Below are 23,852 nucleotides of genomic sequence, written 5' to 3'. Positions count from 1 at the left end.
AGGTATACTCAACCTGCGTAACATTGTGGAACAAAAAACTGGTTTGATTTAGTGATGTTTGGGATGATTTTAATGAAGTCAGCACTAAAGTGCAAACTGGCCAACTAGATGGAAGACGAAAATGATATCATTAATTAAGAGAGTATATTAGTCTGTTCTTGCACTGCTATAAAGAACTACCTAAGACTGGGTAATTTATAAAGAAGGGAGGTTTAATTGGCTCATAGTACTGCAGGCTGTACAGGTAGCACAGCTGTGGAGGCCTCAAGAAACTTACAGTCATGGTGGAAGGCGAAGGGGAAGCAGGCAGTCTTATGTGGTGGGAGCAGAAGAAAGAGAGAGAAGGGGGAGGTGCTATACACTTTTAAACATTCTTGTGAGAACAAGTTTGTGAAACAATCTTGTGAGAACTCACTATCATGACAACAGCAAGGGGAAAATCCACTCTCATGATCCAATCACCTCCAGCAGGCCCTCCACAAACACTGGAGATCATAATTCGACATGGTATTTGAGCAGGGACACAAATCTAAACCATATCAGAGAGCAAAACTGGGGGAGGCAAAGGAGGTCTGGAAATGTTAAATTTGAAATACTTGCTCAGGTGGAAAGTTTCCACTAGAAATCCAGCTCTGGAGCTTGGTAGGTACAGGTATGGATTTGGGAACCAGCAAAAAAACTGTTAGCAGCTTAAGATAAATGAAAAAATGCAGGGGACAGATAACAAACGAAATATCAACATTGAAGATAAAGAGGAGATGAAGAAAGAATAAAATAATCAGGAAAATGTCCTGGTCAACATCATTCAATACTACAGGGATATTAAGTAGGATACAAGTTGAAAAGAGGCTCCTGATGACAATTAGGAGGCCACTGGTAACCTTTAACACTGCCATTTCAGTAAACTGAAATGAATTGTGATGTGGGTAAAAGGTAAACATAGGAAGCACCAAGTATAGCTAATTTTCTGAAAATTTAATTATGACAAAAAAAGAAGAGACATTGGGTGGTAGTTTGCAGAGAAAGATGGGGTCAAATGAAAGGGTTCTCCTGGAAATGGGGACTTGGGCACCTTTTGGGGCAGAGAGAGAAAGACTGAAGAAATTTTGAGAGAAAAGATAAGTGAAACTAAAATATTCAAGGACTATACAGGTACACAAGGAAGAGTTAGAAAGGGTGGAATTATGCTTCTACAAGAGAATAAAATGTAGTATGGAGGTAGATAGGAAGGAAAATGATGGAAAATGATTACCCAGGGTGTTAGAAGGAGAGTTCTGTTTTGGGCAGGAGTGGTCTTTCTATGGGAATGTGTGATAAGTGGAGAGCAGTAAAAGGTCAATAGGGTATAGAAGGTTAATCAGTAACTAAAAATAGGGTGTTCAATAGTTTAGGAATGAGATAAGGGTTTATACATTAAAACATTGAGGGTTATTGAAAGAAAATATTATTTATTTTAGAGAAAATCCTATAAAAGAGAATGCCATTTAAGATGGCTTGTGATTTTTAAAAATTAACTTTAATCTCAAATATTTAGAAAACTTGTAAGAATGAAACATTTCAAAGAACACTGTATATCCCTTTAGACCAAGACTTATGTATTGTTAGCTTTTATATTTGCTTTAACATCTGTGTGCATTCAAGCTCTAATCGTGTGTGTGTGTGTATACAATTTTTTTTTCTGATCCTTTTGAGGGTAGGAAGTTACACATATCATGGCTCTTTACTCCTAGATACTTAAGTGTATATTTCTTAAGAATAGGGATATTTTCTTTCATAATCACAGCCGTCAACTTTAGTAAATTTAACATTGAAAATATTAAGTAATCTACTCTCTATATTCCAATATCGTCAATTGACACAAAAATAGTCTTCATAACATCCCCCCACTCCCATCCAGTACAAGGTTCAGTCTCAGGTTAGGTACTGCAATTAGTTGTCACGTTGGAAAGAAGATATTAAATCAAATAATTTGATAACATTCAATTCAGGGGTTTGTCAAATCTCTGTCTTTCATTCAGCGCTTTGATAAAACCTGACAAACCCTGAATTGAATTAGTTATCAATGAAGGAAAGGGATAAAAAATGGATGGATCTGAGTTTGGGAGTTACTGAAGAGATAAGGATTACAAGATTATGCAGGGTAAGACAGTAAGTTCAGTTTTCAAAAGGATAAACTTGAGAGGACTGTGGACCATCTACGTGAAGATGTCAATAGGCAAAAAAAACCAAAAGCGGGGGGGAATCCTGGAGTTTGAGAAAGAGGTCAAGGCCAAAGGTAATACATTATTATATCTACAAAAATATTCATGGAGCTGATATTACACAAAAATATGTAGGATAAGAACACCAAGAACAGAATTTCAAGTAACCCTGATGTTCACAGGAGTTGAATGAAAGGGATCAAGCAAAAGAAAGAAGGAATGGTCATGAGAAACAATAAAACCAGAGGGAATAAACTGTATTTTTATTTTTATTTATTTATTTATTTATTTATTTATTTTGAGACAGAGTCTCGCTGTGTCGCCCAGGCTGGAGTGCAGTGGCGCGATCTCGGCTCACTGCAAGCTCCGCCTCCCGGGTTCCCGCCATTCTCCCGCCTCAGCCTCCGAGTAGCTGGGACTACAGGCGCCCGCCACCGCGCCCGGCTAGTTTTTTGTATTTTTAGTAGAGACGGGGTTTCACCGTGTTAGCCAGGAGGGTCTCGATCTCCTGACCTCGTGATCCACCCGCCTCGGCCTCCCTAAGTGCTGGGATTACAGGCTTGAGCCACCGCGCCCGGCCTGTATTTTTATTTTTTTAAAAAAGGTAAAGACAGCTCCAAGATACGAGAGCACAAATCAAAAAAGTCTATCCTTTTGTTGTTTTCTATTAACCTAATAAATGGCAGTTTAATCACAAACTTGATTCCTTGTCCTTGTCCTGGGACCTAGTACTATGCCAGTCCCCATAAAGGAAAAGTAAAGAGATCCATAAATTAACAGATTAGGGAATGGAATGAAGATGACCCTTTGTTATCTTTAATCCTTGATTCTAATACAGGACCATTATTTTGTTCCAATGACAAAATCTCCACTTTTACTTCCACTGCTGAAAGTAGATGCTATCATGCTCTGTGCCTAGCGAGTTGTTTCACAGCCTAGAAACTTGTCCCTGAGCAAACAGAACTAAAATAGGATGGGGCTGATTATATGTGTACACTTAACTGTATTGCTTACATGCTTTTTTTGCTTATCCTGTCTCCACTTGGATAATACGCTGAACAAGGGCAGAATTTTTGTCATCTGTCTTACTGCTATCACCTGCCTTGTCCACCTGGACACTAAATATTACTTACTGACTGAAAGAAAGCAAACTACAGAACAGAGAGCTGAAGGCTTCTGATGATATCATCTCAGCCACTATGAGTAGTTTCTGAGCAATCACAGAAAATCATAAAAATACCAAAAGGCTCATCTAGTCTAGGATTGCTAAGAAAATTTACATCTAAAGAAAAACTGAAACTCTATCTGATGCCTGTGACTAAAATCCCAGGAAAACTGTAAGTCACCAATCACAAGGAACATCAATTCGGTACTTTTTTAGAAATCCCAACAAAAAACCAAGTAAGACAATCTCTCAAAAACCAGTAACGTGAAGTTTGCAAAATTCAATTTTCAAAATGTACTTCTTTGAATAGTACAGTGGCTATTACTTTTCATCAAAATGAGGGGAAAAACTGACAGGCTAAATATGCAGCAAAGTCATTTTCCAAAGGAAAATGCTCTGAAGAGCTTGTAATGCCTTAGAGATTTAAAAGATTTAAGTTGTAGGGTAAAATAATGAATTTGTATGGGTAAACTAATAAAAAGTTTTAACAATCCACTGTAAAAAGTTTATTTGCAACTCTATCTCTAACTTCTTAGTAGATTAATAACAATTAGCACATTAATATACTACACAGGTACACCAAAATTTATGTTTAAAAATAGTTTATTTTAAAAATCTAATTACAGTATCAACACATGCTCACGATAAATTTGGAAAACACAGAAAAATAGGATAAAGAGCATAAAAATCACCAACAATTCCAGCACCCAAAATATAACCAGTTAGCATTTTGTTGTAAACTTCCTTATTCTTTTGCTTTCTATGCACATGTATAAATATAAATGATTTAAACAAACCTCAAAGTTTTCCACATAAAGAGTTCTGTATCCTGTTTTCTAAATCTGATATTATATAATGTACAATTTCCTACGGCACTAGACATCCTTCAAAATCATGATTTTTAATGGCTGTGTTACAGTCTACCCCAGAGACATCTTATTTATTCTGAACATTCTTACTCAAAAATCACTGGCATTTTTTCTAATTATTTTTCTTGTGAACAATTCCGAGAGATGAGATTATTAAATCAAAGTGTATAAACATTTTTAGGCTCCTGACTTACACTGCTTAACTGCTTTCTAGAAAGCCAGTACCATTTTAAGTTACCTGTGCCATATATAAAATATCTCACTAAAGAATATTCTTTTGTAAATATTTTTTCCCTCACTGAAAAACTGAAATAATGTACAAGTAATTAAAATTAAAATCCATTTAAAATTATGAGTACCTTAACATCTGAGCAAGATTTGACATAAGATGACTGCCTTAGAGATCCAAGCAAGCAAATTTAGTTATGGAAGCAGCAATACTAGTCATATGGAAAGGATCAAGAAAATATTGTAACACTGTAACTAGTATTATTTTCATCCAAACAGGAAAACAGTCAGAACAGTACTCTTCATACTCTTATTCAAGGAAATTGTGCTTAAATACTCTATTCAAGGAACATTGTAAACAGAAATTCCAGGATGTCAGGAAAAGAAATCCAAGAAACAGTAAAATGTAACACATTCAGGTCTTAAAAAAAAAATGCAAAATAAAGGTGCAAATTGGGTTAACTAGAAGATAAGAGACATCTTTACATGGTACAGTACCTGATTAGAACTGGCTTTTTCAAGTCTGTCAATCATAATTTCAAATTGCAAAGGCTTAATTTCCATCTTTCTGTTAAGTCTATTTAATAAAGTCTCATCTTCTGAATCCATATCATAATCTGGTTGCTCGTTGTCTAGATTAAAAGCTAGAAAAGAAAGAAAAATTCTTTAAACTCAGGAGAAATTATGAAATTATACAGTGTTCATCATATTTGACTACAGACTGCTTCTAAATTATAGTACACTGACTAAAGGGGAGCTCAGGAGCAGGTATCTAAAATTAATTTCAGAGACTTACTGCATAGTGGAAGAAAAAACAAAATTTTGCTTTATATATGATTTAAAATTTAAACAGTAAAAATGCTAAGAAATATTTATTTTGAAAATATATAACAATATAAAACAGCCACTATAAAAAAGATGACATGTATATGTTGACATGGTAGTCTGGTAGCATAATGAGAAACTTTGCCAAAATTAAGAATTGAGAAACAAGCTCAAGAACAAAGAGTATAATGGAAATGATGTTTCAAATTACTGAGGATAAAACAGATACCTAATGGGGAAAAAAAGGTGTTGGCATAACAGACTAGTTATCTTAAAAAAATTAAGCTGAATTCCTACCCTACTTCTAATACCAGTAAGTGACATGTATTCAACAAAATTTTATGGTAAAAAGTAAAACACAAAAAATACTAGAAGAAAATACAGGGTGGGAATGTAGTATGGGTAGCAACTCAGAAGCCGTAACACTGATTAAAAATAGACTGATTTGACTATATAAAATTTTAAAATTTCTACTTAGAAAAAAATCAGAAGACAAAGAACAAAAAGAAAAAAATGTACTATATAAACAAAAGGCTGATGTTCTTAAAGATTTCTTGCAAATTAGAAAAAAACTAGTAACTCAGCAAATACTGGCAAATGATGTGAATTGGTATTTTAGTGGAGAATAAATATCAATTACTTTTTTTTTTTTTTTGAGGCAAGGTCTCATTCTGTCGGTTGCCCAGGCTATAGTGCAATGGCACAATCTTGCTCACTGCAATCTGTCTCCTGGGCTCAAGCAATTATCCCACCTCAGTCTCCCGAGCAAAGTTGGGACTACAGGTGAACACAACCACACCCAGCTAATTTTGCATTTTTGGTAGGGATGGGGTTTCCCCATGTTGCCCAGGCTTGTCTGGAACTCCTGGGCTCAAGTGATCTGTCTGCCTCAGCCTTCCAAAGTGCTGGAATTATAGGCATGAGCCACCACGTCCAGCTAAGAATAAATGTCAATGACTTTCAAACATAAAAAAAGTTTAACTTCAGTGACAGATAAATATACAATAATAAGACAATAGGTTTCACTCAGCAGACAAAGATCTAAAACTTGATAATACGCTACTGTAGAAAGAATAGCGGAAGAAAGCCCTCTCAAACCATGTGTGTAGGCAATTATAAACTGGTATTTAGTTTCATTAAAAATATATCCTATTGAACTTGGCGATTCTATTTCTAGGATTCATCTTACATACAAACGTACACAGAAACAAAAGATATATACACAGGGTATTAGTTATGACATTGCAAGAAGTAAAAAATACAAAACAAACAATATGTGTAGGATTAGATAAATGATAGTTTACACATACATGGACTATATAGACTGAAGCTCTAAGAAAGACACTGACCCATGTATACTGACAAAGAATGAAACTGATCTTCATTAATATTAAATGAAAAAAGCTAAGGGGTGGAATAGTATATACAGTGCACTAATATATGTGTTTTAAAAAGGACAAGGATGGATATATATACACGTGTTTGTAAATGCACAGCATATTTTTGAAAGAATACTTAAAACTAGTAATCTCTATTTCTGGATAAGGGGACTACAAAAGGAGGGGTTCAAGGATGGTGAAAGAATTCTCTTTGTTCCCATTTGTATTGTTTGACATTGTAAGCATGTACACGTATAAGTTATTAAACCATAAAGGGTAAAAAAACTAAAGTGACACAAATTATGTGTTGACATTACATGACAAGATTTAAAGTAAGGCAGTAAAAGAGATATCAATAACCAACAGATTGGTTATACAGAGGCTGCCTATGCAGCGATGTGTAAATGAGTATCCTACATTCATACCACATGAAATGTCCTGGCATTCTCAGATTCAGCATTACATTCTTAAAGGTACTAACAAAGGAATAGGAACAGAGGTATATAATTATTTTTTAGTAAAATCAGCCTCCTACTACAGACCGTACTGATGGAGTTAAAATATCTAAAGGCATTTGCTTTATAATGGGTCAATGGCTACATCTCAAAAATCTAGACTTCATCACTTGAGAAATTTTTACCACTAGATAACAATAATAAAAACAAAAATAAATGTTAGCTAACACTTATAAACTTATATAGCACTTACTATGGGCAAGGTAGTACTCAAAGTGCTTTAAACATACTAAATTAACTGTCACAACCATCCTATGTGGTAGGCAGTATTTTATCTCCCAATGAATCTCACATTCTAAAATTTGTAAGTGTTATTGTATTTAAGTATGTGATATAATCTAAAGTTAAATCAGAGGAGTTATAGCCATTGGTGAACTAACGACAAATACTATTTTTTAAGTATGATTCATTTAAAATATTATTGAGAATAAAATGCATTTTTCTCTTATCTTTTATGTAAAACCTTGTCTTTATTACATGATAATCAATAATTCAAAAGCATGCTTTTAAAAAGTCAATTTGATCTGCATCAAAGTCAATGACAGAACGATACAGAGCTCATAAACTACATAGATTACTAAAAATTACTCTTCCTTTCACAAAGGATGTTGTATTTGCAAATGCACATAATGACAGTCCAATGATCTGCCTTAATCCACATACTAACAACAAACAGTCAATAAAATCAGGTAGTCGACACAGCTAGGAGACATTTTAGAGAAAGATTTAGGAAAGTGTGGAGCAGAGTTAACACAATATACTGAATTTATAAGTTAAACAGAAGTTTTCAAAAGTTCAAGGGCAAGGCTATATATACAAATTTTGCATGACCATCTTTTATACACCTACCTAATCTTACTCACCTCTTGTTCCTCCACCTCCTATCTGCTCTATCTTCTTATTCTATTCTTACAAAAGCCAGCACCCCAGCTTGTGAGGCAGGGGAAGGAACAAGAAAAGCTGGGAAATAGTTTAGAAAAATTAATAGTGAGAATTGATAGGAGATCTGACAATGTGTTAAATCAGAACCAGGGCAAAGACTTGCACTAGCACTCTAAGTATTCTATACTACCATTTCTCTTTCACTCAAAACCCATGTAAGAATCATTATAGATTTTGGAGATTTTTGTTGCTTTTAAACCAGGTACAGGTGCTTGTCTGTACCTCTCCTTGCCTCAGGTTATATTATCTCCTCTACCAAAGAGAGGTATAAATTCTTTAAAAGCAGTGATTACTTTAGTCATACCTGTATACTCCCTACATGGCACTTAGAGAAACAAAAAGAAAAAAAGAAAAAAAGGACATACTAAAAGCTACTGAATAAAAATAGCATTTCTAAAATGTATAAATATAAAAAGAAATTCTTTTAAACTACAAGCAGAATATTTTTTAAGTTGATTGATACCTCACTTTTTGAAACCCAGATAGCTTTCTCCTGCTAAAAATACCACTTTTACAAATAGTGGGTTAGTTCCATAGGTCAGTCCACCAAACAAAACAGATAAAACAATACCTCCCACCTTAACATAAAGAAGGATGGGGGCAGACAGGACACTTGACAACTTCTTGATGTACTAGAGCAACAGAATTAAGATACTGATAAGCTAATAAGGGCATGTGTCTATGTGTACATGTAAGACTTCCTGTAGTGAAGTTAACCAAGGGAAGGAAGGGAAGGGGAGGGGAGGGGAGGGGAGGGAAAGGAAAGGAAAAGAGAAAAGAAAAAATATAAGGGAATTTAAGAGGATGCATGACCACTATTAGAAGAAGAAAGAAAGTAGGAAGGAAAGTAGATGAGAAGTTCCTTGCAGTAGCCATCAGGTAGCTACCACTGCTCAGGAAAATTTGGTTGCTCTCTGGCAAAAGAGCAAGAGCTTCTGCGTAGGTAAGAAAGTGGGTATAACCTGCTGTTTGAATATATAAAGCATTCACACACTGACTGGTTATAGCTTACAAAATATATATAGTTAGTCTAAAATTAGTTGGTAAAGCAAATATTACTTCTAATTAAAAGTACCTTTCAAAGTTCCTTCGTACTTGGCCATGTTCATATTTAAGTATCTAATAAGCACAGCTATTTAATGGAATGAAAATACAGAAAACCCGGGAGAAGAAATGATATGAGAAAATTTTCCGGGGCCAAAATATGGCAAGATATTTTCAGATTAAAGGGGGCTTACCAAGCATGGTATAAAATGAGTAGCATGCAATTCAATGGGGCACACAATGATGGGCCAGTTACTGCCCATTACTTTATAATACTATTATGAGTATGAATATGACTGCTATATTATACCTGTTACATATAACACATTTAGGGGAAACATTTATTCTCCATATTTCCATTCAAATCTCCAGGAGGGAAAAGTTCAGAAAGCACACTTTCAGCTTCTTTTCACTCGTTCATTTTCCCCTCAGCCAAGGAAGGAGTGAAACTGATCTGTGAACCTGGGAGAAGGACCTATCAGTTCAACAGCTTCTGGGTACATGTTCTCCAGTGGTTCTTCCTTCCTTCATACAGGCGGCATTCTAGTCAGTCCTTCACTACATGGTTAAGTACAGGGACTGACTCTGCTCCTATTAGGGGGAGACCTGCTCTATCAGTGACCAACCAGCGTTAGAGTATGTTTATCTAATTCAGGGGTTAATAGAATGTCCATTAAGGCCAAATATCTCACCTTCCACACCACTTTTATTAGGAATAAAGCTGAAATTTTATGTCCATGTCTATTTATCAGTTTCAAAGCAGAAAACACAAAGGAATGTTATTTTTTGCCTTCCTAAAGCCTCCAAATTATAAACTCACTAATTTATTTTTATAAATGGCTACACTTATTCTAACTCCAAAACATTCTATTTTCTATACTCAGTCTCCATGATATGGCCTTTTGACAATACACACTCAACACTCAGAATTCAGGTCACTTACCCTCTTTTCTCTGGTTATTTACACAACTAGGATGCAACTGCACATATAGCATAAGTACCCTCTAACACACTGAATGTAAACCAATCAAAAGTACTTTAAATTTAAGACTTTATAACAACAAAAACCACATTAATAATTTTTCTAACTTAATTCTGTGAATTTAGAATTCTTTATGTAAACCCATCTCTGTATTTATAGATGTTAATCACTGTGTGTGCCTGTCCCTAAACCCTCCTCAGCCATGTTTGATACGTGACACTCCAATCCACAGGATATCTGTGGGATCACAGACGAGCAACTGGCTCTCAAACAGCCAGGGTTTAAAGTGTACCTGGGCCAAATTTCCTCCAACAGAAATGTGAGCACAGAGACAGCTTCTGGTTAAATAAAGCAAAATGAACACATACTTATCTCAAAAGCCCATTAAAACAAAAGCAAAGGAGTTTTGTTTTGTTTGTTTTTTTTCAAATGGCATAAATCTTTAGGGATAACAGAAACAAAGGGAGAACCATCAATTAAATTTTCAGAGTTATAAATGCCATGTATTAGCAGACAAGAGAATGCTAAAACATAAAATGGCTGCAGGGGACAGACAACAGGAAGTAGGACCCACTCCCACCCCCTGCCCTGCCCCATCTAAAGACTTAGAGCAGGCTTCTCCAGCCCATGGCCCATGGGCCACATGCAGCCCAGGACAGCTTTGAATGTGGCCCAACACAGATTTGTAAACTTTCTTAAAACATTATGAGATTTTTTTTGCACTTTTTTTTTTTAAGCTCATCAGCTATCATTACTGTTAGTGTATATTATGTGTAACCCAAGGCAATTCTTCTTCTTCCAATGTGGCTCAGGGAAGCCAAATGATTGGACACCCCTGAGAGGGCTGAAATCAACAGTTACTCTTTCCCTCATTCAGTGTACCTATGCAACTATTTTTCCTTCCAAACAGTATCAGACTGAAGGTTTGACCTACAAAGGTTGCTTCAGGGAGCCTGTGGACTCTGAAGCACCAGGCACACTGAGGGCAATTATAAAGCTCCATACCAAAGGAGAAAGAGAGTAGTGTAAGTCTACACATGGAACCATAGAATCTCCCACCACTGCCATCCCACTCCTCCATCTCCAGCACCCACTTCAGCCATAAATACAAAAATACTGTCAGCCACCCAGGAATAAGGCTGTGTGGGGAGGCAGGGATAGAGGTAACAACTAGACCTCTTTGAATATTCTTAATTTTATAGACAGAACTTTTAGTATCATGCAAATATTTTATATAATTACAAAATGAAATAATGTGTTGAAAAAAAAATCCCTAAAATTAAAAAGTAAATGGAACAAGTAAAGCCAATTGTCATTTGGGTTCTACTGAAAGTGTCTTTAAGATACAGTCAAGTGACTGTACATTTCTAGTGGGAATACCCTAAGAAATAAAAGCAAAAATCAACCGATCAACACATGAAAAACCCTGAAATTAGTTTTCTTTCTTTCCTGAGACGGGGTCTTGCTCTGTTGCCCAGGCTGGAGTGTAATGGCACAATCTCGGCTGCAGCCTTGATCTCCTGGGCTCAAGTCATTCCCCCACTTCAGCTTCCCAAGTAGCTAGGACTACACGCGCATGCCACTAGGTGTGGCTAATTTTTTTTTTTTTTTTTTTGGTAAAGATGGGGTTTCACCACGTTCCCCAGGTCGTTTTTGAACTCCTGGGCTGAAGCGATCTGCCTGCCTCAGCCTCCCAAAGTGCTGAAACTATAGGCACGAGCCACTGTGTGCGGCTCTGAAACTGAAAGAGTTGGTATTATTATTCTGAGACTACTGTGACAAAACATGGGGATTATGCAGATATCCTTGAGAAGTGATTTTAAAAAAAATTAAGTGTGGAAAAAAAGTAACTGTAGAAAAAAGTGTGGAAGGTTAAAACCTTTAGTTTTGAATTAGAGAAGTAGTAATATAAATTCATGATGTATTTTATCTCAAAGTTGTTTTAAGTGCATATTTCATAGGTCAGGTCCACTAACCAATCTTGGAGACATGGTCAACCCAGTAGTAATGAATACCCCAAGGACCCAACTTACCGTCTCCAAATAAAATTTCCCACTAAAAGAAACAAGAGCACCTGTGGAAATGACTGACTTCAGATCTGGGCCAGGAAAACATGAAAGGTAACCCTAACACAGTTTAGTTTTCTTGCTTTCTGGTATAATATTATCATTTCAAAAAAACCTCAAGAGCAAACCTGAATAGGTTCCTACTGGCCAAAAGCAGCAATAAGGATAATAAATTCAATGGATTGAAATATAATACAAATGTACAAATCCATGATCCATAAAGATTTTAAAACAAAATAAACATTCTCATAATCATTTCTGGAGAGTACCAAAAAAAAAAAAATCAATCTTCATCGGGAAGTATATAATTTTTCAATGTTTCTCTTCTTTTGTGATGTCAGCAACCATAAATGACAATTACTTTGATTCATTAACTCATTAGGGGTTGCAAAATAGTAATTTTTTATCATTCCTGCTTGATTTACATTAGGTGGAATACTTCTATAAAGAGAACCTTCCTCTTTCTCAATTATTCAGAGATCCTGAAATACAGTTCATAGAAAAGAAAGATAAATGCTTGATTCCTGATTAAAAGAATCTTAAGAGACTGACTAACCAGCTACAACATATGGAAATTTTCTGGATCCCGATTCAAAAGTATCAACTGTTAAAAAAAAAGTAAGATAAATGAGATCATTTGTAAGACAGTCAAGAAATAAGCACACTGATTAAGTATTTGATGAATTAAGAAAACGACATTTTTCTTTTAAGGAGTGATGTGATATTATTCTAATAGTATTATTAAATATTAATAGTATTACTATAATACTTTTAGATAATATTGTAACTATGCTTTAACATCCCCAGATCAAATAATGTTGGGATGGCTATAAAATCATGGCGGTGGAAGAAAAGGTATAAGTATAGAGAAACAATACTGGCCAGTAGTACATGGCAGTTCATTATTATTATTTTTACTTCTGAATGTTAAAATTTTTCTATAAAATTTTTAAAAAGCTAAATATGTAGAATATATAAAGAATCTCTTTAAAAATTCAGTAAGAAAATGACCCAGAGAAAAATGGACCCCAAGATATGAAAAGATAATCTACATAAACATGTTTAACTTCACTTGTGATTGATGAGACAAATTAAAATCCACAAATACCAATTCATACCCATCAAACTGACAAAAACTGTCAAGTTTCACAGTAACAAGTGTTGATAAAAATATGAGACAACAAGAACTCTCATACACTACTGGTGAAAATATAAACTGGTATCAGTTTGAAGAACAATTCTGCAGTATCTAAAGTTAAACGTGTACGTTTTATACAACTCAGCAATTCTACTTTTAGGCCCACATCCTACCTAGAAAAGCTCTCATAAATGTGGACAAGAATGACACGCACAAGGCCATTCATAACATTATATTCATATAAGCAAAAAAAGTCCATCAATAAGAATAGGAAAACCGAGATATATTTATAAAAAATATTTATGAAATGAAAACTATGTTTACATAAAAATATGCACACAAATGTTCATAGCAACTTTATTCATAATAGCCAAAAATTAGAAACAATTCAAATGTCCCTCAATGATAAAAAAAATCAAACAAACTGTAGTACATGAAATTATACTCAGCAATAAATAAGATCAAACTACTGACACATGCAACAACTTGGATCATATCAATGGAATTAGGCTGAGTAAAAAAATAAAATAAAAAAGAAATCAATTCCAAAAGGTTATATACGTACTGTAGATTTCACTTATATAACATTCCTTGAAATGACAAAATAATAGAAATGGGTAACAGATTAGTTGCTGTAAAACAAGGGCAATAAATGCATCTATCTTGTAGGATTCTTGTAGAAATTAAATGAAATAATTTGTGCATATTATACTGCCCTCTACAGTGTATGTGTTCAATAAAGTCAAGCAATTATTATTACTGAACTTCATTACTATACCTTATTAGTAGATCAAACTATCCTCTAATATAGCCAGAAGTGAAAGTCAAGTACTACACAATTTTACAGGTCTTTTTAATATTAATGTTCTTAATAATTGATGTATACAGAAATCATGGTTTTTAGTTTAAATAATTTAAAGTCTCAACTATGAATAACTGGAAACTATAATATTGTATTGCAAAAAAAGTACTTCTTTCTGCCTCTCTGAAGGTTAACACTTTCCACGTATGAGCTGCTACATCTATTTCTCTGGCTTTTTTTTTTTTTTAAAGATTAATGTATACCCAATGTGCTTTTGATTTATAAAACTTAAAGTTACTAGGGCTTCAATGGGGAAACATTTCAAATTAATTCATAGTTAAAAAAAAAAAAAAAAAAGAAGGAGGCAGGGGATAACCATGTATCCAACCATGGTTACATGTAGGAATAATTTTTTTCTATTATCCTGTGAGTCCATATATATAAAATTCTAATTTAAAGCAAAAAAAAAGTAATAAACAACCAGGCGTGGAGACTTGTTAAGTAAAAGACAAGTGATATCACAAATGATTTCTTTTCCTGTATATTTTCCATTTTCTTGGAAAAGTGGTTCTAAGCTACTTTCCAGTGGATTCCAATTATTTCTTTGGTTAACATAGTCTAGCCCAAGGAACGGCAAACTATGGCCTGCGAGACAAGTCTGGCCTGCAGCTTGTTTTTGGTAAGGCTGTGAAAATGTAAAACAAAACAAACAAACCTGTTTTACATTTTTAATGGACACCTTTAAAAGTAATAATAAAAAGGGTAGGGCGCAGTGGCTCACGGCTGTAATCCCAGGACTTTGGGAGGTTATGGTGGAAGACTGCTTGAGTCCAGGAGTTCAAGACCAGCCTGGGCAACATAGTGAAACTCCATCACTACAAAAAACACAAAAAAAACCAGCTGGGGGCAGTGGCGTAAGCCTGTAGTACCAGCTACCTGGGAGGCTGAGGTGGGAGGATTGCTGGAGCCCAGGAGCTCAAGGATGCGGTGAGCTATGAGGGCGCCACTGCACTCCCACCTGAGTGACAGAGTAAGACCCTGTATCAAAAAACAAAACAAAACAAAACAAAAAAACAAAGCCAGAGAGAAAGAAAAGAGAAAGGTAATAATAAAAAGGAAGAGGAGAAAAGGAGAAGAATATGTTATAGAGATCAACTGTGGTCTCCCAGAACTCAATATATTTACTAACTAGCCCTTTACACAAAAAAGATTTGCTAATCCCTAGTTTAAGTTAGTTAGGAAAAATAAAGTATTTCTGAGAAACTGGGAATGTGAAAGATAAGAAAAGGCTGTTAAGGAAGTACAATTTTCAAAATTTCACTCTTTGTGGTATGGTTTCTTCTCTAGGCCCTCTCTCCAGCTTCATCATCCACATACAGAGAAAACAATCTTACGTGATATTATCAAGAGACACTGTTTGGAATACTCTTAGGGTATTGGAATACTCTTAGGGAATAACAGCAAGAAATCTATTATTCTTTAAAAAATTAAAATCATCCTTAAGGACTGACTAGCTCTAAAAAGTTCAAGTCTGAATTTGGCCAGTAATTTATTTCTGGGCCTCTGAAGTTAGCTTCTTGTTTTTTATTAACTGAAAAAAACCAAGAGCTATTCACTTATATTTTGAATTGACCACTATAATTTGATTTACATTATTATGAAAAATACAAATATGTCTGCTATAACATGACAGACATTCCTAAAAAAAATTCTTTATATGCAAAATTGTATACAAAGATACAGGTTTATAAAAAAACTTATCATTTTGTTGTCAGAGTCCAAACAAACTATAAATACTATTTTAGATGACCACATAAGGCACTCAAGAGTGGCTGGCTATTACTTCAAGGGATATTAAAAATAGACAAAAATGGCCAGGCACAGTGGCTCATGCCTGTAATCCCAGCACTTTGGGAGGCCAAGGTGGGCGGATCACCTGAAGTCAGGAGTTCAAGACCAGCCTGGCAAACATGGTGAAATCCCGTCTTCACAAAACACGGAAAAATTAGCTGGGCACGGTAGCGCGCACCTATAGTCTGTTACTTGGGAGGCTGAGGCTGGAAAATCGCTTGAACCCGGGAGGCAGAGGCTGCAGTGAGCCGAGATCGTGCCACTGCACTCCAGCCTAGGCAACAGAGTGAGACCACATCTCAAAAAAAAAAAAAAAAAAAAAAAAAAGACAAAAATAACAGAATGGAATCACTGACTTGTGGGTGCTGAGACAAACAGACTCAAAAAAAAAAAAAAAAAAAAAAACAGCTCTATTGCACTGTTTGAGGGCGTCAGGAGAAAATGCAACCCGTCATTAGGTAAGAGTTGTGCAAGACTGCGGGTACACCTATCTGGGAAAGGGACACCCTAGGTACAGGCAGTCATTTTGCATTTTCTTAGAATAATAGAATTGAAAGAACTCTTTGATCCTTCCCAACGAAGATTTTACTTTATTTCCTGATACTAGCTCCCCTTGGTGAGGAAAAACCATAAAAGAGCCAGAACAACTTCCATGTAGTACTGACATTCACGCTTTTTTATCAATTGTTACAAAAGACTGCAAATTCTCTGTGGTAGCTTTTTGTAAATAAATGAGATACTGTTTATAAATCTTACCAATCAGTAAATGAACAATGAGCTCAGTCCTTTCCCCACTATACCACACAGAAGCTAAATTGAACCTTTCTAATCATGATAGCAGTAAGGAAAAATTCTTTGGGCTGTCAAAGGGAGCAAAGATATAGATAAATCAAAAGATTATTTTTGTTAGACTTAAACATTTAAGCTTTCCAACATTTATCTATGAATTATCAATGGTGGGGTTTTTTAATGTAAAGAGAAGCAATATCCATCTTTATACAAAGCCCCTACTTTCACACATCTTTAAATTTCTGGCCGGGCGCAGTGGCTCACGCCTGTAATCCCAGCACTTTGGGAGGCCGAGGTAGGTGGATCACCTGAAGTAAGGAGTTCGAGATCAGCCTTGTCAATGTGGTAAACCGTCTCTACTAAAAATATAAAAATTAGCTGGCTGTGGTGGCGGCCACCTGTAATCCTAGCTACTCGGGAGGCTGAGGCAGGAGAATGGCTGGAACCCGGGAGGCAGAGGTTGTCGTGAGCAGAGATTGTGCCATTGCACTCCAGCCTGGGTGACAAGAGTGAAATTCTGCCTCAAAAAAAAAAAAAAAAAAAAAAAAAATCCTAAATGTTTACTTCTGTAAATTATTTGTCAGTATGTAAACCTCTTGATAGCAGGCAACTAAACAAGACAGAAACACAAGCACACCTTGTTTCTAAAGGTGATTATTTTGAGTATTAACAACAGCACTCAGCAAAAGTTTCATTCACTTAAAATCTCATTGGTCTACCTCCTCTTCCAACTCTGTATTTTCTTTCTTATATAACTTTTCAAAACTATTTTTACTACTCCAATGAATCCAGTAACAACCAACACTGACTGTACCTCAAGTACAACATGTACAACTGTGTCTCTTCCAAATTAGGTTAGGTACTAATACCAAATGGCAAAGAGAAAATAGAAGCAAGGGTATTCTAAAGAGAGCAGCAGGAACAAAGACAGGAAAGCAGAGAGGATATCCTTAACTGCAAGAGATAAAAATTATCAAAAACGAAGCTGGATAAAAGCTATATGATACAAATCAATTTTCAAGCAGGACCATATGTTCAATGAAGTTGTATGCACATATATAAAATCTAGATTTAAAGAAAGCAGAATTGAATAGTTTACAAGTCTAGCAATAGTGCTGTTGTATATCTTTCAGTTAAATGGATCCTAGTATACTAAAATGGGCTCTCAGTAGGTAGACATATGAACAAAGAAGTATTTAAAATAAAACCATATTTTCCTTAGAGCCTATATATATCTCAATCCTAAGGAGATCATGGAATCTGACAAAGACTCAGATGCCCCTCCTTGATGTGAGTATCATGAAAACCTGTAAGCCAGTGTTTCTCAAACTCTAGCACTCACCAGAATCATCTGAAGGGTTTGTTAAAACATAGGGTACTGGGCCTGATCATCAGTTTCTGATCCAGTAGATTTGGGGTGGGGCTTGTTAATGTGCATTTCTAACATGTTCCCAAGTGATGTTGGGTCATGTTTAGAGAAATACTGCTCTAAACCCACAGTCTTTGCTCTAAAACATTATAAACTTTACTTGTGGTAACTGTGAAATACACTGAACTTTAAAACATCTGTAAACCTTTAAGGTTCTCAGGCTTCAATAATCTTAAAGATAGCTAATGAAAAGCAAACGTATGTAAAAGTTCAGAAGCAACCCAAGCACCATAGCCTCCTTTGTTTGGAGCTCTCCAAAGTTCTGACCTAGCTTCCAACCTCAGCTTAAACATGTACTAAAAGATCCTGAATGCTGACACCTAGGACTCTTCACATCGAATCTTCCAGACTTCCTAGAATTATAAAACTTGGCTGCAGATCATATGCACAACTCCCACCTCTACCAACTGACAACTCAAGAAAATGAAGTGCAGAAAAGTTCAAAGCCATATTCTACAAGGTAATGCAATCCAAATCTATTGACTAATTTAATATTTTTAAACCTCCAGGTGCATGCCATAATCAAGATTATTCCTAGTCTTTTTGCTGACTAGCTAACTACACTCCTTTCCTCCTTCGCAAAATTCACATTTTATATAAACAACAAATATTACTGGCCAAAATTAGTGGTAATGATGACAACTATGAGAACCACAGGCCGTAAGAATGGGCAACTGGATACTGTACATCTTTCAGGGAAGGATTTTCATAATTACAGAGAGGACAGAGCCTAATGATATTAGACAGAACCTAGGGGATACAAGAATATATATATATATTTTTAATGATTTTAAAAGGCAGTTGTGTAAAGATAATGACCCTTTTATTCTCCCTCTAACTCTGCATTTTCTTTTTCTTTTCTTTTTTTTTTTTTTTTTTTTTTTTGAGACGGAGTCTCGCTCTGTTGCCCGGGCTGGAGTGCAGTGGCCGGATCTCAGCTCACTGCAAGCTCCGCCTCCCGGGTTTACTCCATTCTCCTGCCTCAGCCTCCGGAGTAGCTGGGACTACAGGCGCCCGCCACCTTGCCCGGCTAGTTTTTTGTATTTTTTTAGTAGAGACGGGGTTTCACCGTGTTAGCCAGGATGGTCTCGATCTCCTGACCTCGTGATCCGCCCGTCTCGGCCTCCCAAAGTGCTGGGATTACAGGCTTGAGCCACCGCACCCGGCCATAACTCTGCATTTTCTTAGTTTTTTCTCTTTCTTCAGATTTTCCATCCCTTGTTGCTTTATAACAACCAAATAGAAAACTGGGTGAAGGACAGTAACAGTTCAGAAGGTAAAAATGCAAATGGCTCCTAAATAGATGAAAAGATACCCAACCTCATTCTTAACATGAAATCTAAACTAAAATGATCCTGAGAGAAATTCAAATAAAGTCTGGGTTTAGTTAATAATAATGTACCAATATTATTTCCTAGTTCTGACAAAGGTAATGCAAGATGTTACATGAAAGGAAACTAAAACTGGATGAGAGGTATAGATACAGGAACTATCTGTACTACACCTTCGCCACTCTTCAGTAAAGCTAAACATTTTCCAAAATAAAAGGCTTATTAAAAAAATGCTACTCTGAGGTATATAATTTTTCACCTGTCAGATTAGCAAAATTTCAAAACTAAAAGCAGTCTTTTGATAGGGTGTAGGAAAACAAGTACTCTTGTACAAGCTAGTACAAAATGGTACAAAACTCCTATAGAGTGATTTGGCAACTTCTGTAACAGGTATCATCACACCTCTATGAAATTCTATTTGTTCATGGTTATTCATTATTCACCACGAACTATTTGCAACACATAACAAAAAGAAAACAATCCAAGTTTGCTTTTTTTTTGAGACAGAGTCTCGCTCTGTGGCCCAGGCTGGAGTGCAGTGGCATGATCTCGGCTCACTGCAAGCTCCGCCTTCTAGGTTCACGCCATTCTCCTGCCTCAGCCTCCCGAGTAGCTAGGACTACAGGCGCCTGCCACCACATCCGGCTAATTTTTTGTATTTTTAGTAGAGATGGGGTTTCACCATGTTAGCCAGGATGGTCTCGATCTCTTGACCCCATGATCTGCCTGCCTTGGCCTCCCAAAGTGCTGGGATTACAGGCATGAGCCACCGTGTCTGGCCTTTTTTTAAAAAAGGAAAAAGAGAAAAGGTCTCACTTCTCCACCCAGTCTGCAGTGCAGTAGCACGATCATGGCTCACTGTAACCTCGACCTCTTAGGCTCAAGTGATCTTTCCATTTCAGCCACCCAAATAGCTGGGACTACAGACATACACCATCACACCTGGCTCACTTTTTAGTTTATGTAGATGGGGTCTCACTATATTGCCCAGTCTGGTCTTGAACTTCTGGCCTTACGTCTAAGCTTCCCAAAGTGCTGGGATTACAAGTATGAGCTACATGCCCAGCACTAAGTTTGCTTTTTCTAGGAAATTGGATAATAAACGAGCATACCCAAACAATGGACTATTATGCAGTGATTTAAAAAAAAAAAGAATGAGAACATATGTACATATTAATATAGGATAATTTTGAGACTATATTCTTAAGCAAAAAAAAAAAAAAAAAAAAAAAAAAAAAAAACCCAAACAAACAAAAGCAAGGTGCTTTTTAAAAAGCACACAGATATAAGAGAAGGTTTAAAAATACACTTTCTTGGCAGGGTGTGGTGGCTCCTGCCTGTAATCCTAGTATTTGGGGAGGCTGAGGTGGGAGACTGCTTGAACCTAGGAGTTCAAAACCAGCCTGAGCAACAGGGTAAGCTCCTGTGATGCCAGCTGTTGGGAAGGCTCAGGCAGGAGGATCACTTGAGTGCAGAACATTGAGGCTGCAGTGAGCCATGAGCATGCCACTGCACTCCAGTCTAGGTGATGAAATGAGTGAGACTCTGTCTCAAAAGACAAAAGAAAAGAATACAAATTCCTGTGTGCTTGAAACCCTAAAATAACACATGAACTAATAAAAGTGGTCACTTATAAAGGAGGGATGGTTGGAGTGGAGAGTGTATAGGAGTGAGTTTATTTTTGTACACTTTTCTTTTGAAATCATTTGAATGCATTATCTTTTTAAATAAAACAAGATCGTGTTATTTTGTGAATCTATAGACAATTTTGGGTTTTAAAAAATATTCTGGATCAGCGATCCCTCTGTATCATTTGAGATTCTCCCACATTTTCTGTTCAAATCTACTATCTTTCTCATTCACTCTTAACAAGCATAGAATGAAGGCAAGAAGTTTTACTCACATCTGTGTTCAGGCAATACCCTAGCTTAACCAGTAAAAACTAAATGTTAAAATAACATTATATATACAAAAAAAGAAATTCCACTAAGAACATCTAATGGTATAAAATAATAAATATGTCACAGAAAATGAACATATCTTCACAGGCCACTACATGGTAAGGATCTTGAAAAGTTAAATAGCAGTATTTATTTTTTAACTGAGTTGTTGTTTTAATGTTAGCAAGGAAGTGAATGGACAAAGATATAAACTCAGTATACAGAAGACATCAGAAATATTTGAAAGAGTAGTCTTTGGATTTCGAAACTACAGTGATTTACACAGTATGGAATTGGCATAAAGACAGACATATAAACCAATGGAACAGAACAGAAACCCCAGAAATAAACCCTGACATATATGGTCAAATGATTGACAAGGATACCATGACTATACAATGGGAAAAGGACAGTCTCTTCAACAAATGAGCTGGGGAAACTGAATATCCACATGCAAAAGAATGAAGATGGATCCTTACCTTATATTTAAAAATCAACCTCAAATGGATTAAACACCTAAATGTAAGACACAAAATTATAAAACTCCTAGAAGAAAATATAGGAAGAAAGACTTCATGACATTGAATTTGACAGTGGTTTCTTGGATATGACACTAAAGCACCGGTAACAAAGAAAAAACAGATAAATGACATTACATCAAACTAAAAAACTTCTTCAGGGCAAAGGAAACAATCAACAGACCGAAAAGGCAACTTTATGGAACGGGAAAAATATTTGCAAACCATGTAGTGGATAAACAATTAATATCCAAATACATAAAGAACTCCTAAAACTCAAAAACAAAAAATGCAAAAGTAAATAAATTAAATAAATAAACCCAAAAACAAAAACCCAAAAGCAAAAATTTAAAGATTTTTTAAATGAGCAAAAGGATCTAAAGAGACAGGTCTTCAAAGAGGATATACATACTCAACTCTTCTGAGGTATGAAAAAAAAATTCTTTAAAAAAAAACAACAACGATATACAAATGGCCGGCACATAAAAAGATGCTCAACATCAGTAATCATCAGGAAACTGCAAATCAAAACCACAATGAGACATCAACTCCCACCTGTTAGGATGGTCACTATAAAACTAACAGAAAATTACACATGTTGGCAAGGATCTGGAGAAAGTGGAACTGTGCACTGTTGGTAAGAATGTAACTACTGTACTACTGTCCACGGTACAGCCCTTACAAACAACAGGAGAGTAGTTTCTGAAAAAATTTAAAATCGAACTACCATATGATCCAGCAATCTCACTTCTGGATATATATCCAAAAGAACTGAAAACAAGACCTTGAAGAGACGTGTGCACATCCATGTTCATTACAGCATTATTCACAATGGCTAAGAAGTGGAAGCAACCCAAATGTCCATGGACCAATTAACTGGTAAAAAAAGGATGGTACATACACACAACAGACTATTATCAGTCTTAAAGGAAATCTTGTCTACAACATGGATGAATCTTGAGGACATTACGCTAAATGAAATAAGCCAGCCAAAAAGAGACAAAAATACTGCACGATTCCACATATATGATGTATCCATAGTAGTCAAATTCTTAAAAACAAAAAGTAGAAACGTGGTTGCCAGAGGCTGGAGAGTATCAGGAGATTGTTCAATGGGTATACACAGCTTAAGTTTTACAATATGTAAAAATTTTAGAGACCTGTTGTACAACAATGTGACATAGTTAAACTATATACCTGTAATGTACATTTAAAAACTATTAAGAAGGTAAATTTATGTTATGTATATTTTACCACAATAAGACATTAAAGGGGGGTGGAGCAAGATGGCCAAATAGGAACAGCTCCAGTATCCAACTCCCAGCGCGAGCGACACAGAAGACCAGTGATTTCTGCATTTTCAACTGAGGTACTGGGGTCATCTCACTAGGGAGTGCCGGACAATAGGTGCTGGTCAGCTGCTGCAGCCCGACCAGAGAGAGCTGAAGCAGGGCAAGGCATCACCTCACCTGGGAAGCACAAGGGGGAAGGGAATCCCTTTTCCTAGCCAGGGGAACTGAGACACACAACACCTGGAAAATCGGGTAACTCCCACCCCAATATTGCACTTTAAGCAAACGGGCACACCAGGAGAATATATCCCACACCTGGCCGGGAGGGTCCCACGGCCACGGAGCCTCCCTCATTGCTAACACAGCAGTCTGCGGCGATCTATCCGCAAGGCAGCAGCGAGGCTGGGGGAGGGGCGCCCGCCATTGCTGAGGCTTAAGTAGGTAAACAAAGCCGCTGGGAAGCTCGAACTGGGTGGAGCTCACAGCAGCTCAAGGAAACCTGCCTGTCTCTGTAGACTCCACCTCTGGGGACAGGGTACAGCTAAA

The 23,852-nt window shown here is 36.2% G+C and overlaps 1 protein-coding gene across 2 annotated transcripts in view; it reads right to left on the bottom strand.

Moving 5' to 3' along the window:
• The window catches only part of EPC2 (enhancer of polycomb homolog 2), a 153,956-nt gene that overhangs the window by 40,763 nt on the left and 89,341 nt on the right, over positions 1 to 23,852 (bottom strand). For both annotated transcript variants that reach the window (XM_010358051.2, XM_030916585.1), the window contains exon 3: positions 4,962 to 5,107. In XM_010358051.2, the coding sequence (XP_010356353.1) occupies positions 4,962 to 5,107 (146 nt within the window). The remainder of the gene's footprint in view (positions 1 to 4,961; positions 5,108 to 23,852) is intronic.

The sequence above is a fragment of the Rhinopithecus roxellana genome, chromosome 14, assembly GCF_007565055.1.
Source record: "Rhinopithecus roxellana isolate Shanxi Qingling chromosome 14, ASM756505v1, whole genome shotgun sequence".
Classification (NCBI taxonomy): Eukaryota; Metazoa; Chordata; class Mammalia; order Primates; family Cercopithecidae; genus Rhinopithecus; species Rhinopithecus roxellana.
The sequence above is the reverse complement of the archived record's forward strand: the minus strand, read 5'-3'. Positions and strand labels throughout refer to the sequence as shown.